Source organism: Oncorhynchus masou, chromosome 28 (assembly GCF_036934945.1).
Source record: "Oncorhynchus masou masou isolate Uvic2021 chromosome 28, UVic_Omas_1.1, whole genome shotgun sequence".
Taxonomy (NCBI): Eukaryota; Metazoa; Chordata; class Actinopteri; order Salmoniformes; family Salmonidae; genus Oncorhynchus; species Oncorhynchus masou.
Genome location: NC_088239.1, coordinates 42,445,089 through 42,461,397, shown reverse-complemented (window position 1 = coordinate 42,461,397; position 16,309 = coordinate 42,445,089). Strand labels below are relative to the sequence as shown.

General features: G+C 43.2%; 2 protein-coding genes across 5 annotated transcripts in view; one reads left to right on the top strand and one right to left on the bottom strand.

Moving 5' to 3' along the window:
* LOC135517606 (tyrosine-protein kinase JAK2-like) overlaps nt 1–9,059 on the top strand; it is a 71,946-nt gene extending 62,887 nt beyond the window's left edge. For 3 of the 4 annotated variants that reach the window (XM_064942067.1, XM_064942069.1, XM_064942071.1), the window contains 10 exons: nt 435–573; nt 1,113–1,264; nt 1,741–1,891; nt 2,149–2,282; nt 5,415–5,604; nt 5,833–5,957; nt 6,271–6,443; nt 6,791–6,908; nt 7,215–7,328; nt 7,890–9,059. In XM_064942067.1, coding sequence (XP_064798139.1) covers nt 435–573; nt 1,113–1,264; nt 1,741–1,891; nt 2,149–2,282; nt 5,415–5,604; nt 5,833–5,957; nt 6,271–6,443; nt 6,791–6,908; nt 7,215–7,328; nt 7,890–7,997 — 1,404 coding nt within the window. In that variant the 3' untranslated portion in view covers nt 7,998–9,059. The remainder of the gene's footprint in view (nt 1–434; nt 574–1,112; nt 1,265–1,740; nt 1,892–2,148; nt 2,283–5,414; nt 5,605–5,832; nt 5,958–6,270; nt 6,444–6,790; nt 6,909–7,214; nt 7,329–7,889) is intronic. The other variant, XM_064942070.1, reaches the window with a different exon arrangement.
* Nucleotides 9,060–10,374: 1,315 nt separating this feature from the next.
* LOC135517604 (relaxin-3-like) lies at nt 10,375–16,260 on the bottom strand. The gene is made up of 2 exons (XM_064942064.1): nt 15,345–16,260; nt 10,375–11,358 (listed from the first exon to the last, which is right to left on the bottom strand). Exons 1-2 carry the CDS (start codon nt 15,517–15,519, stop codon nt 10,976–10,978), a joined length of 558 nt encoding a protein of 185 aa, XP_064798136.1. The 5' UTR covers nt 15,520–16,260; the 3' UTR covers nt 10,375–10,975.
* Nucleotides 16,261–16,309: the final 49 nt, after the last annotated feature.

Below are 16,309 nucleotides of genomic sequence, written 5' to 3'. Positions count from 1 at the left end.
TGGCTCAAAGTGTCCACTATGTGACCTGAGTGGTCTAGTAGTCAGTGCCGCTGCCTACAACACCCACAGCAGAGTTGACATGGGTTCGAATCTGACCCACAGTCCACTGTGAAACTTTATGATTAGTTGACTATTTCAATCAGCTGTGTAGTGCGAGGGCAAAAATTGAAACATGCACCCCTCAAGATCCCGAGGACCGAGTTTAGGAAACCCTGGTCTACTGTATGTGATGCACGCTCCTATTTTTCCCACTTTCTCTCTCCTCTCGGTCCAATAAAACATATAAAATACAACTGTGTGTGTGTGTGTGTGTGTGTGTGTGTGTGTGTGTGTGTGTGTGTGTGTGTGTGTGTGTGTGTGTGTGTGTGTGTGTGTGTGTGGCACCGTAATGGTATTACTTTTATTTGCAGTCTGTCATATTCTGTGTGTAACAGGAGGATAAGAACCTGATCCATGGAAACGTGTGTGCCAAGAACGTCCTGTTGATCCGAGAGGAGGACAAGAAGACTGGGAACCCTCCCTTCATCAAACTGAGTGACCCTGGAATCAGCATCACTGTCCTGCCCAAAGATGGTGGGCACCAGCTCTTGTATCAGTTATTACTAAGAAATGATACTTTACTGAACTTATGCATGTTCTTTACAGTGTATTTACAGGGCATTTAGAACCAAACAAGTCTTCCTCAGGCGGTGTTGATGCAAGGTATTCACCACGTATAAAATATTTCAGAGGAAACAAATACTGCGTTGTTAGAGGACACTCCTCTCTTCGCCACCCCTCCTCTCTCCTCCACCAAGAGGAGATACTAGGAAATAAATAAAAAACGGGGTAACCATGCAGAAAGCATGCAAAGGTAGAAACTCCAGACATTTTTCAAAGCGCTTTTCTTTAAGTAATGTCGGCTATTTCTGTGGCTATTGCAGTGGCAATGGTAAAAACTAAAGATAAATAAATATCCCTGAACTTACAGTTCTTCTCTCTCCGATTTATTCTCAACCCACTCCTCGCTCCCTCTCAACCCTCACCTGAAGAAGGGTAGGGTAAAGCTGACTACTGTATAGTCCATTGTCACAGGGAAACTCATCCTCCTCCTTCTTCTTTATAACCTCTAGTCTTGGTGGAGCGTATCCCCTGGGTGCCTCCAGAGTGTATAGAGGTGCCTAGACACCTGACTCTGGCCACGGATAAGTGGGCCTTCGGCACAACCCTGTGGGAGATCTGTAGTGGAGGAGACAAACCACTCAGCACACTGGACTGCTCCAAGGTAAAGACTGGGGGAGGTGTTGTTGTTGGGCAATTCATATTAATCACAGCAATAATAAATAGTTAATTTAGTTTGAAAGCCATGTCCGAGCCAGAAAGGCTCCTGCCCTATGGGCCAATCTCTGTAGCGTTTCTGTAGCGTTGCTGTATAGCACACTGTAAATTACACCCAAATATCAAGGTAGTTCACAAGCAGGAAGTCAAATAAAAGGCAGGAAATGAAAAGCTTTTGAGCTGTGTAGGGTTTCCTTCCTCTGTTTTGTTATGTTTTGAGGGCCATAGTTTGTGGTCTTCTGAAAATGTGTATAATAAATCAAATCTATTATTGAAACCAACATGTTTTGGCACACATGTCTTCAATGTATTTTCCTTGCTAGAAATACCTGTTCTATGAGGACAAGGAGAAGGGACATCGTAGATACTATATAATGCCAACATTGTGTACTCGCTCTGATCTTTTATTATCTCCCTCTGTAGAAATGCCTGTTCTATGAGGACCGCCACCAGCTGCCTGCTCCGAAGTGGACAGAGCTGGCCAATCTCATCAACAGCTGTATGGACTATGAGCCCTCCAACAGACCTTCCTTTAGAGCTATCATCAGAGACCTCAACAGCCTCTTCACTCCTGGTCAGTAGTCCTCATCTTCCTACTGCTCTGCCGACAGACAAAGATGTAATTTTACTAAAACCTGATGATGTTCCAATGGCTCAGCGTGTTGAACCATGGTGCTAGCAACATTAGGGTTGTGGTTTTGATTCTCGAGTGGACTACTTATACTGAATATAGGCGATGGGTCATTTTGGGTAGCATATTATTATTGTTGTTTAGTTGATTTACAGAAGGTCTCGTGGATTGATTGTGTTCCGTCCTGTCTCCTGTCCCAGACTACGAGTTGCTGGTGGAGAGTGACATGGTGCCCAACAGGACCAGAGGGTTTGGGTTCCCAGGGACTTTTGAGAACCAGGAGCCCGCTCTGTTTGAAGAGAGACATCTCATCTTCCTCAAGCAGCTGGGGAAGGTTAGACACGCGCAGCTACACACACACACACACACACACTCTCTCTTCATTATGCTAGTTAATGCACCGTCTGTGGTTGTAGTTTCCTCCCCCCTCTTTTGTAGTTTCCTCCCCCCGCTTTTGTAGTTTTCCCCTCTTTTGTAGTTTTTCCCCTCTTTTGTAGTTTCCTCCCCCCTCTTTTGTCATTTTTCCCCCCTTTTGTAGTTTTTTCCCCCTCTTTTGCGCCGTTACATTTCATTTTTACCTCCGTTTTCGCTAGATGAATTGATCAATCACTCACTAATCTCTTCTAGACAGACCACGTCAATATAAATGATACCACAGGATGCGTGAGATAACTAACAGAATTATTTTGGGTTCTTTGGACAAATCACGATTTTGCAGGTGTTAGCAACTTTAGAATTTCGGAAGGGGAGGGGACATTTGAGCCCATAGACATGCCCGTAACTTGCAAAGAGAGAGGGTAGAGCTTCTTCCTTCTGGTTCCCGATCCTTCTCTTAACCAATATGGACCCAGAACATCTGACCAATTACACAAGACTTAACCCTTGTGTTGTCTACGAGTCAAAAGTGACCCACCACTATGTTTAATAGCAGAGAAAACCACCTAAATTATATTTTTTCAACTTGAAATTGGTTGACTTTTCCTAGACTGACCCCAACATTAGAAAAAAGTTAAACATCATCTTTGTTCATATTTCCATGAAAGCTGTACACCACCAGGGTACAAAGATTGTCTCAGGGTCATTTTTGACCCGGCAGTTATAAAATCATTTACATACCACAAAAACCAGACACACACACACACACACACAATGAGAAATTGAGATTGTGTGCTACTGATTGAACAAAACTGAAGCCATGAGTGCACGTTTCAGTGCCCAACAGGTCGTAGATCAGATTTTTTCAGATGTCCAGGAGGAACAAGAGAACAGTGACTTAGAAGAGGAGGAGGTATCTGAAGAAGAAGATGCGGAAGAATACAACCCAGAGCAGATACATAATCTTCAGATGAAGAAGAAATCCACACAAGCTGAAAGAGTTTTTTTGTCAAAGAACAGCTAAATAACATGGTCCTTGTCACCACATGACAACCAGGGCAGGATGGCAACACAACATGTCATAAGGATGACCCCAGGGCCCACAAGACATGCAGTTGACCATGCCCAGGACATCGCCTCAACATTCTACATGTGCATCACACCAGCCATTGAAAAAATCTTCCTGGAGATGACAAATTTGGAGGGTTTCTGTAAGTATCAAGACAACTGGAAAAGGATGAGTTTGACCTGCATGCCTACATAGGGCTGCTAATCTTAGCGGGTGTGTATAGGTCCCGAGGCGAGGCTACATGTAGTCTCTGGTATGCAGAGAGTGGAAGGGCGATTTTTCCGTGCCGGGATGTCACTGAAAGTCTTTCACACTTTCTCAAGAAGGCTACGATTTGATAACCGTGAGTCAAGACCTGCAAGACGTGTGAGAGACAGACTGACGGCCATACGAGAGGTCTGGGAGAAGTGGGTGGAGCGTCTGCCAAATCTCTACAACCCTGGGCCTGAAGTAACAGTGGATAAGCAACTGGTTCCATTCAGAGATACAGTTTTATTTCTCTAATGTAAGTGATTTTCACTGTTAACATAATTAACTATTTTGTATTGCTGTAATATCATTGATTTATATGACACAGGGAAGCCGACCAGAGGAGGCCCGGAGAAGAACCAGGGGATGCAGGTTGTGCTTGATGTGACAGATGGACTGAGGGGGCACAATGTCTTTACCTCTTATGAACTCAGCCAGCAGCTCCTGAAGAGGAAGATCGCCATGGTTGGCACAGTTAGAAAGAACAAGTCTGAGCTCCCCCCTGCACTCCTCGCAACAAGAAGGAGAGAGGCCTTCTCATCAAAGTTTGCCTTCACCTCCACCGCCACCCACCGCCAGTTTCTTACCTCCCAAAGAGGAACAAGAATGTGGTCCTCCTGAGCACACCGCACAAAACGGCTGCGATCAGTGATCGTGAGGACAGGAAGCCAGCCATCATCCGGAACTACAACCACAACAAAGGAGGCGTGGACAACCTGGACAAGGTGATTGGAACTTACAGCTGCAGGAGGATGACTGCCCGCTGGCCCCTGGTCATCTTCTATAACGTCATTGATGTGTCATCGTACAATGTCTTTGTGATATGGAACAAGATCAACCCTACCTGGATGCCTGATAAGCGGAACAAGAGGAGGGTGTTCCTGGAGCAGCTGGGAAAGGCACTTGTAACCACACACATTCAAAGAAGGGAGCGCCTCCTGGGAGCGAATCCTGTCCTGATCCACCTGAGGCTGCAGCTGGGGCAGGCAAGAGGAGGAGATGCCCATTCTGCCCCCCAGAGAAGGACTAAAACAAATACTATGTGCTGCATGTGAGAAATACAGCTGAAAAGTCCATGCAAACACACTAGCATACTGTCCTACATGTGCTAATTAGAGTTGATTGATTTTTGTTCTTCACATTTTTGTTTTGTATCTATTTTCTTATTGTTGTTGTTTATGCACCTTGTGGGTGTGGACAATGGTTCAAAAAATGGGAGAATAGTATTTTGTAGTTGAATTCCTCATTGTACAGTATATATCACTATGTTGCCAAAAAATAATTTTTCCCTTCAATAAAATGCATTCAAAACTACTTTCTGCACATTTCTGCTACTTTCTTTGGCTATGCACGTGCTATCGTTTGCTAAAAAATGTATGTTTACACCTATGCAGCACCTTTAGCAATAATAATAATCCTCTACTTAGGTAAAGAAAACAATTATGACAGGTGAGTTGTAATACATAAGAGTGGTGTCCTCTGATTAAATGCAGTCTTTCTGCATTGCGAAGAGGGAAAACCCAGATATTCACAAAGTTTGATGAATGACAGGTTTTTTTCTTCATGCTAAATAGATTTGGGGTTTAAAATTCAATTAAGCTGCTTTATTTTAGGGGTCTAGTTAAGGCAGGTAATTCTTTGACCTTTTGGACAAGTGGAGTGTACAGAATGTTTAAGACTACACAGGGGTTAAGTTCTGGGTTAACCGAGATGAGTAACTCACACGGTCTCTCCCTCTCTGTCTGTCTCTCTCTCTCTCTCTCTCTCTCTCAGGGTAACTTTGGCAGTGTGGAGATGTGTAGGTACGATCCTCTGCTCGACAACACAGGGGAGGTGGTGGCAGTCAAGAAGCTGCAGCACAGCACAGCCGAACACCTCCGAGACTTTGAACGGGAGATCGAGATCCTCAAGTCCCTCCAGCATGATAACATCGTCAAGTACAAGGGAGTGTGCTACAGCGCTGGTGAGATCAGTATGTTTTTCAAAGTGTGATGACCACAATCTTCTCTCGGGTCATTGTTCCTTGAATATTCAACTGTTGATATGAATCATGCTACTATGTCCCAGCTTTGTACGGTACATGACCATCATAACAAGAACTTTCAATCACTGGAAATGAGTGCAAGCTAAAGTGTTGTAGTGCTATGCATCTGACTGCTGTGCTGTTTATTCAATTCTAACCATATCCTAGGTCGGAGGAACCTGCATCTGATCATGGAGTACCTCCCCTACGGCAGTCTGAGAGACTACCTCGTCAAGAACAAGGATCGCTTCGACTACAAGAAACTCCTGCTCTACGCCTCACAGATCTGCAAGGTACAGGACTGTTACAGCGCAGTACATTGTAATACTGTGCAAATACTTGAGAAAGACGATTGACCTTTTTTCAAGTCCTGCCCTCCCCATTTACTGCTGCGATGTCCAACAAACTTTTGCAGCGGAGAGCAATTTTCCATTAAAACCAATGGAGAAGAACTGACAAAAATTTTGTTAAACTCTGTTTCTACTACTTGATTAAATTGAATGCAGGCGGCCCCTTGCTCATCAGGAGACTGGTGTTTGTTACTGTGGACTGTCATTTTTATGACTTCACAGGAACTCACTGAACTCTACTTGTGTGCTCCTGCAGGGCATGGACTACCTGGCGACCAAGCGCTACATCCACAGAGACCTGGCCACCCGTAACATCCTGGTAGAGAGTGAGCTGAGGGTGAAGATAGGAGACTTTGGGCTCACCAAGGTCCTGCCTCAGGACAAGGACTACTACACCGTCAGAGAGCCGGGAGAGAGCCCCATCTTCTGGTGAGAAGTAATACTGCAACTTCTTCAACAGGCAGTGGGAGAATTGTGGTTACGACAGTCGTCGATTGTTACTTTTATTAATGAAGTTAGTCACAAATGAGCTCACTAATTGGCAAGCACCAAAATACCAATCCTACAATTTAAAAAAAGGATTGACTGTTTATTAATGTTGTGGAAACTATTTTAACTAATGATTGACTGTATATTTGACTTAGATTTTTAAAGGGTCTCTCTTTTTAAAAGCTTTTTATATCACCGCTGTGTGTATGTTTTATATACATTTGTAAGTTCATTTGTGTGTATGCTTATTTGCATTTCTAAGTTCATGTTGCTTCGTTGTGTTGAAGGTATGCCCCCGAGTCGCTGACCGAGAGCAAGTTTTCAGTGGGCTCTGACGTGTGGAGCTTTGGAGTGGTCCTGTACGAGCTGTACACCCACAGCGACAAGGACTGCAGTCCTCCAGCCGTACGTCTCTGTACCTTTTTTAGCTTTCCTCTTCTACCTCACACGGTCATTCTTCGTCTCTCATCACTTTTCTCAACGGTCTCCCTCAACCATTCTCGCTTTTGATACTGCCAACTTGTACAAAAGTGCAAAGAGCTTGATTAAGACTTGTCGTAGTCGTCATTGTGACCATTAAAGACTATGTCTTGTACCATGTGGTGTCTCTGTATATGGTTAATAGAAATTAGCTAATTTGATTAGTTTTACCGACCATCCTTAAACTGCTGTAATTAACCTAGCTCTTACTCCCCCCCCCCCAACCCCCAGGTGTTCATGGATAAGATGGGCCGTGACAAGCAGGGTCAGATGATAGTGTATCACCTCATTGATCTCCTTAAGAGAGGATACAGACTCCCTGCTCCCCAGGGCTGTCCTGAGGAGGTGAGGCTGACCGTCTGTCTCTGTCTGTTTCTGTGTCTTGTGTATATCTGATTGCCATCTAAACAAAATCGTAAGGCAGCCTAAACGGAGAGCTCGTAGCGAGGAGGACTGCTGCTCTGGACTGATGTGTTGTGGGCTTTTTTCTGCGCTGTAGCAGCACCCAAGTGGGTGCTACACGTTAGTTGTGGTGGAATACGAAGTCCAGGCTACAGTGAGGCTGAGCTGTGGACGACATCAGGGCCAGCAAGCCAATTGCGTCATTTTATTTCTATGGCATCAACTGACATCACCATCATCTAACTCCGTTTTGGAGCCAGAGATCGCTGATCTGCTGAGGGAGTCCTGCTCTGTGGCTATGACAATGTCGTCCTGTCCTTTTTTGTTTTGTTATGTTATACTGTATGTGTAACCCATGTGTAGCTTGTACCTACAATGTTAATTTTTTTTAACCATTTATTAAAGAGGACTTTTGTGTGTCATCCTCAATGATTTTAAGTGCATTATCCACTTGTGTGCTTGTATTGCGTTTTAAATTGTCAAATGTATCTATTTACGCCTCAGATCCACAACATGATGACAGAGTGCTGGAATGGTGATCCAGGTCTGCGGCCCACCTTCAAGAAGTTAGCCCAGAGTGTGGACACGTTTCGGGACAGTGAAGAGGGCTGAGGAACCCTTCCTGGAGGGCTCTACTGGAGGTGACCTGGCCCAGCCCACATGATCACCTTGTCCAGTAAGAAACACTCATTTTCCATTGTAAAACGTTTTGCTACGGTGTGCCCTAATCAATACAACCCTGACGACGCCTTAACTCTCAAAGACTACGACAATGGAGTCACTTGAGCCAACAGTCTTCTGAAGCAGATAGGAGGAGCAAACGGGGAGGATTACCAATGGCATTCTGGGAGAAATCACAAAAAGACAATATTGAAGTCTGTCTTTGTGTGCGATCCTAGCCCCTTTTTTCCACTGATTTGGGGAAGAGAAATGACCACATGCTGTTCCTTTGCTGTTGTGTTTTCTCCATTCTGTGATGTTTTCACTGTGGCTATTATGACTTATTTTGGGCTCTGGCCTCAGACTCCAGCACAGGCAGAACACACTCAGCTGTTGTATATGCTGACGCTAATGGCAGCACAGAAACACGTCAAGGATAGCAATACGGAAGACGTGCATTTAGTAAAGACGTTAAGACTGTTCCATCTGCCTGCCTCCCTCAACTCAAGTGGATTATGTCAAACCACTTTTCTCTTTGTCACGGTAATCCACATTGTGTTAATGTGCCATCATCTCACCTGCTGACCTCCCATTGGAATATGAATATGCACTTCTGCCGGATCAGTAGTACGTATAAGAACGTGGACGAGACTGTTTTGTCTGTCAGTATATTTAGGTTGTCTGTCTTCCTTTTTTATTTTAGGTTGTTATGGTAGCCGTGCTGACTGTCATAGATGATGTCAATGTCAAAACGTCGAAGGTTAAAGTGTTTTGAGTGAACATATTTGTTATTTTTCATTTAAAAAAAAGTGATCATCTATGATCACGGCGAGGAAAGGGTTTTAACATGTATTTATTTAATTGTTTTATACAAGTGTTTACCTGTTTGCGAGTTGAACGTAAGTGTGCTGGTGTTGCATTTGAGTTATAATGCTTCGGCTAAATTGATTGTAAAATATCAGCTATTTTATATCAAAGCAGTTGTACAGTATTAAAGGGTATGTTATTGCAAAACTGGTCAGAAATTGATTTTATTGCTTTAGTGGCATGTTTTATTCATTTGTGAGAGACAAAGGTTTAACTGCCATTTTATTTGGTTGTATTCATCCTCTTGAGTGGAACGTTGGTAACAGTGGCTCTCCATCCACACCGTCAGCCCTCAAAAAAGGTCACATATACACATGACAATTTGCACATACACACACGTGCACATCCGACCTGGGTGTCTGTTATTTCAATTACTTTTTTCGTATGTATTTGAGTATTTTCAAAATACACAGAACAAAACGATTGCTTATTCAAAACTTTCCTGGAACGCTATTTGAACCCCTTTTCAAATACTTTGCTGCTCCGTGTCCAACGAGCTTTTAGAAATTGTTTTTAAAACATAACATGGCATCTTGTCCCTCTATCATGAGACACCAATGCAAAGTATGGGCTTCATATTGCGATTTAATAAGTCAAATGAGACCTGCATAGCTTCGATTTCAAACTAAACTTGACTACATTCACACCAAATAATTCAAATATTTATTTGAAAACACTGTCTTTCATATGCTTCCAATGATATGTATTTTAAGTCGTTGCAAATCTTTCCAAATAGTTTTTTTTTTAAATACATTCCAAAATTCAACTACTTGTTCTTTCAAATTAAGATGCTCTAAATACTTGTTTTGAAATGTATTCGCACACATGGACGCGCACACACCACAGAGAAACTTGTATCTATTTAAGGCTCTGACTGGTGACTTGTCAATTACTCAGGTGTAGTAGTTCTACAGTCAAGGAATGGTCTCCGACAGAGAAAACTGTGGTGATGTGTTGTGATTGCGTTGAGGCTAAATGGGGGTAGGATCCTCATAAACCAGTGAGTCCCTGTTAAAACTAGCTGTGTGAAATCCCTCGCGGGTACACCTTGGTAGTGGTGGTAAGTGTAATGTTCTGTGGAGGTATGGCAGTCATTGCGTCTGGTGGCTCCTCCTGTCCTCATGGCTGACTGAGGAGGTCTGGGCCACCAGCTAACTGTTACTGTTTCCATGGTAAACCAGGAGAGTAGTGGGGGGAGAGAAGCTATTAAGGGAAAATAAGAGCTTATTTTTCCTTATTGCCTGACTGTTACCATGGTGTCAGCTACAGTAAACATTGAGTAATGGCTCACAATAATGTGGTTTTACCCCAGGTCGATAGCAGACATGACATTATTTATTTTTGATGAACCTAATAAATACCAATGTGTTATTATATAGCTAGGACTTTCTGCTTTTCCATTTAGTGGATGAGACATTGACGTGGACAAGATGTGATTTCCAAAATAGACTTTATATTGATGTTCAATGAGTTGTACATTTACATACACTTAACATATGTTCACAGTATTTCAATGGGGTATTCTTGGTGGGGATGCATTTTTCAAGTCATTCAAACAATTGTATTTCTCAGGGAAGTGCATAAGTGCTCTTGCTTCAGTAATTAATTTAATGATGAAACAACATTTGAGCAATAACACATGCAAACTGCAATTGCAAACTATTTGCCTTGTACATTATACAGAAAAGCGTACAAAGCCATTTAAACAGCTAGCCCAGCATTTCCCAAACCTGGTCCTCGGGACCCCAAGGAGTGCACATTTTGTTTTTTGCCCTAACACTACACAGCTGATTTGAATGATTCAAATTTGATGATTATTTGAATTAGCGGTGTAGTGCTAGGGTAAAACCCAAATGGGCACTCCTTGGGGTCCCGAGGACCAAGTTTGGGAACCCCTGAGCCAGCCTGTGTTGAAATTTCTCCCATCAACAACCTAGTCAAACACTGAAAAGAAAACAGCTAACCTTTCACCCACACTCCAATAACACAGAGAGGTGTGTGGTCAGATAAACCCAGGCTAGGGCAGCTCTACCTCCACCATCCTGTTGCCCACTGCTCCAGTCTCAGCACAGACGCCCAATGTCATTCTTAGTGCAACCCTGGTTGCAGCACATGCCAGCTACGCCCAGGGAAAAGTTGCTCTTTCGCCTGTTGCGGCGTTGCCAATTGATGCTTGGGCTCCTGGCCAGCTCTCTGGCTCCCCCCACTCCTCCCAACACCGATGCATGATTCTGGAGCTCTTCACTGGGGTCGAGGTTGGCCGCGGACCCCCTATGGTCTCCCACTCCACCCAGGAGTGAGAGGAGTTCAGCCAGGGAGGTGGGGGATGAGGAGGAGAGCTGGAGAGGGTGGTCTGCTACTGCGGCCTGGTCCAGACCATGAGGCCAGTTGAGTCTGCTATCCTCGCCCTCTCTGACATCACTATGGGAGCTGGCATGGAAGAGATCTGGAAGAGGTCAGAGCATAGGGGGGGCAGTCAGTAGGGGTGAGTACACCTTTTGGTTGTCATCATCCAATCAAGATGAGCAGATAACTATCTGATCAAGTATTGTTGCTTCTATAGAAGGTTTTAAAATGTCTCTTATCTGCCGACTGCCCCTTCATTGTGACCAGATTCCCTCATCCCTCCCTGTATGCAAACTAATCCAACCTGCCTTGGACCTTCCCTTATGACACAAGCTGTGTAAATCAACAGGGGGAAAAAAACATACTTTTATCCTCAATAGTTATACTCACATCATTACGGCCTACTTTTGTTACCCAACAATTTAATACTGGGCTTAACACTGTCACGATAACCTCGTCAGCTCATGCACTTTGTTTTATTCCAAATTATTTGTAATTGCGGAAGTGGCCTCGCTCATGCTTACAGAAAGCTATGCGCCTTTATGAATCAGTTTGGACATCTTCTGCACTTTATTGCTAGCTATTAGTCTGGAAAATGCTCAAATTCACAGAATATAATAGAACAGAATTCAATAAAGATTTTGCCTAAGCCTATACTAGACCTAAACAGTTCTACCAAAGCAACAGAAAAGTATCATGGTGGGAGAATGACTGTGGTTCCTTCCAAATAATTGATCATTGATAATCCCGAAACAGTCACTTTCACTCAGAGGGTTGATAGACTGATATAGGCCTACTACAAATGTGTTGGGGATGATATGATGGAGTCGCAGTAGAAGAGCGCAGTGTCAGGCAAGGTACATTACATGACCAAATGTATGTGGACACCTGCTCGCCGGCATTAATATGGAGTTGCCCCCCCCCCCGCGATAACAGCCTCCACTATTCTGGGAAGGCTTTCCACTCAATGTTGGAACATTTGCTTAGAACATTAGTGAGGTCAGGCACTGATGTTGGGCGATTAGGCCTGGCTCACAGTCGGTGTTCCAATTCATCCCAAAAGTGTTCAATGGGGTTGAGGTCAGGGCTCTGTGCAGGCCAGTCAAGTTCATCCAAAGCGGTCTCGACAAAGCACTTCTGTATGGACGGGGGCATTGTCATGCTGAAACAGGAAAGGGCCTTCTCCAAACTGTTGCCACACAGTTGGAAGCACAGAATCGTCTAGATTGTCATCATATGCTGTAGCATTAAGATTTCGCTTCACTGGAACTAAGGGGCCTAGCCCGAACCATGAAAAACAGCCCCAGACCATTTGTCCAATAGTGGCGAGTTTCACACCAGCCGATGCTTGGCATTGCGCATGGTGATCTTATGCTTGTGTGCGGCTGCTCAGCCACGGCAAGCCATTTCATGATGCTCCCGATTAACAGTTATTGTACTGACATTGCTTGCAAAGGGGTAGTGAGTGTTGCAACTGAGGAAAGACCATTTTTACGCACTTTAGCTCTCGGCGGTCCTGTTCTGTGAGCTTGTGTGGCCTACCAATTCACGGCTGAACCGTTGTTGCTCCTAGACATTTCTACTTTACAATAACAGTACCTATTTGACCGGGGCAGCTTTAACACCTGTCAGCAACAGGTGTGGCTAAAATATCAGAATCCACTAATTTGAAGGGATGTCCACATATTTTTGTATAGTGTATATATTGTAGGCCTAATTTTCCACCTGTAGGCTACCTTTAGAGCCAGAGTGGATTTTTATACAATTTCCATAGACAAGCCACTATTATATACTGGACAAACACAACATGTAGTGTTAGTCCCATGTTTCATGAGCTGAAATAAAAGATCACAGAAATTTTCCATACGCACAAATGATTATTTCTCTCAAATTTGTTTACATCCCTGTTAGTGAGCGTTTCTCCTCTGCCAAGATAATCCATCCACTTGACAGGTGTGGCATATCAAGAAGCTGATTAAACCGCATGATCATTACACAGGTGCACCTTGTGCTGGGGTCAATAAAAGGCCACACAACACAATGCCAGATGTCTCAAGTTTTGAGGGAGTGCAATTGGCATGCTGACTGCAGGAATGTCCACTAGAGCTGTTGCGGGAGAATTTTATGTTCATTTCTCTACTATAAGCCGCCTCCAATGTCGTTTTAAAGAATTTGGCAGTACATTCAACTGGCCTCACAACCACCAGACCATGTGTAACCACGCCAGCCCAGGACATCCACATCTGGCTTCTTCACCCGAGACCAGCCACTCGGACAGCTGATGAAACTGAGGAGTATTTCTGTCTGTAATAAAGCCCTTTGTGGGCCTATGATCTCCCAGGCCCACCCAGTCATGTGAAATACATCGATTCGGGCCTAATGAATTTATTTCAGTTGACTGATACTTTATTTAAGGAAAACTCAATCAAATCGTTATTTGTTGCATGTTGAGTTTATATTTTCGTTCAGTATAAATACCACTTTTTTCCATATCTGACAATAGCAACATGAATTAGGGCTCTGTTCAATCTAACGATGAAGCGTTACAAGATTCCGCTATAGCCTATAAATGTAAAGGTAATTTCAGAATGAACCGATATAAGTAAAGTCTACTGCGAATGCAGTTTCCGCTAAAGGGGGAACATAAATTTTACATTTCAACCACGCTGCAAAGCTGCATTTCCGAGATACGGTTCGAATACAGCCCACAATACAAAATATGTTAATTAAACGATCAGCATTTCATTATCTCCATCATCCACAGCGCTGTCCAGAATGAACGGTGGGATCATGGGATGGCCACAATACTGCATCCTTCTCCAAATAAAAATGGGCTCTGGGTTATCCCATTCCTGCTATTACAGTCATTGACTTTTCTTTAAGATGTTTTCAAATATTTGATGTTGCGCTGGCATTGGACATGTGAACCCTTTTTCGTGTATTCGGAACGATATCTTCGTAAATGTCTATTTCTATACGTGTTATCTAATTCCGATTGGACTATGGCATCCGACCAATGCCAGAAGGCACTTGGTTTCTATTGAAGACCATGATCTTAATTCTGGAGGATTTGTAGAGGTAACCTGTCGTTGTCCATACTTCCTACCTCGACTGGCCGGTGTGATGTATTTTATGAGGGCGGGACAACCGTGAAATTGGCCAAATTTATAGGCTATGCTTTTGTTGTCAGGATTTGTTTACACTTCGAGAATATCCTTACTATATGCGTCTTGGCTACCTCCGGAGGTTGTCAGAAAGATCCTATCAAAATCAGTTCACAATGAATATTTTGATTGTCTATCGGCCTGCCTGTCGACAAATATGGGCACAATCAGAATGTGAACAAGAGACAAGAAAACAATAGTATTTTAGAGCCAGGTATAAACGAGACTAGTGAGAGACTCATTATTTTTTTTAAATCTACACTTTAATGCATAGACTCATGTGAATACATACAATGACAGTGAAAATCCCCCCAAATGCTGGGTTCTTTTTTTAAATTTCAGTAAAAATCAGAGGTTACTGCACGGACAGCTATCACGGTCAGAAACCGTGCAGGTCCACCGTACTAATAATTGAAAGCGCTCTTAACAACTTTTACATATGAAATTACAAAATAATGTTGATTGCGTTTCAATTAGTATACTTCTCAGTAATCAGTCCAACAGGGTACCATATTTCTAGAGGAAAAAGCAGCGCTCACTGTTTTCTAATTCTCCAACCAATAAACTGTCGGTGGTTCTGAAGTAGGCTACCACTATCACGCTGAAACGTCTCGCCATCGTTCTCTGGGACAGAATTCACCAAATGTACCAAAATATTGATTGAATAGATGCGCCTTTATTTCAAAAACCTAGACTGAAAATTTGGATTTTTAGACCATAGCTTGTTGTATCTTTTAAAATCGAAAATAAGACTTGAGTAGGCCTACCAAAACGATTTAATAAGGTGCCCAAGTCACATGAGATTTACACAATAGGCTATAACGACGTCTTACTGCAGCTGCGGAGAAAAGTACAAGTTCAATCAGTTCCAACATCATCGACAAGTGTTTGCATGAATAACCTTAAAGATGTAGCTACTTACCCAAGTCTTCTAAGGACCGTTTCCAACGGGACCCGCCGCACGTGAAGATAACGGCTCTTATGAACTCTCTGCCGCACAGTTTCATCCCATTGTCTCGCGATAGGCTTTGAGTGCTTGTACACATTAACAAAGTACCAACACACACAAGGATGACAAAGGAAAGCTTTGGTAGCATTTTCAGTTTAGAGCTGGTTTCCTTGTGAGAGAGATGAACTAAAGTTACCCTACAGTGTGTGTGGTCCTGGTGCAGGGGTGTTCTGAGATGCTATGCTGTTCAGTGAGTCCACGTTCTCTTGTCAATGTAGACTTCAATAGGATGTCATTAGGTACCTCTCACTATCCCGTGATGCTTCTTGTGGTCTGTTTGCTACTGGTCCATCTTTTATAGTCACTAACCCCACACCATTACCATCCTGGGTGTGAGTCATATTACTCTACACTCCATCCACCTCCGCCTGATAACAACTCCCAACAATTGCACACAGGCATGCAAGAGTGGCCCTGGAAGATGTTTAGGGGTGGGGGTGCTTACATTTTTTGGTACTCTCATACAGGATTAGTAAAGTCCTAGTGCACTACTTTTGTATGAAAAAATATATATATCCCCCCCACAATTTTTTTTTGTACAACTTGAAATTCTGATTTATCAGGGGGTGCTGCAACACGCTCAGAACCCCTACTTCCCTAGCCGCGTGTGCATGCTCTCTCTCACACACAAAGAATGTGTAGAAAAGGATTACAGACACACACTTTAGATACATAATAATTAATGAATTCATGTTTTTGTTTTTTTAAATACATATTCTGGGTATAAATCCTTTCATGTAGCAGAATTACAGTGAAATGTCACTGTTCAGATTTGGTGTTTGGAAACAGCTCCGAGCTATACACTCAAGACTGCTTCCAATCAAATCTTCATCTGCAGTAAATGATGACCGGTACTGTGATAGTGGAAATTGATGTTT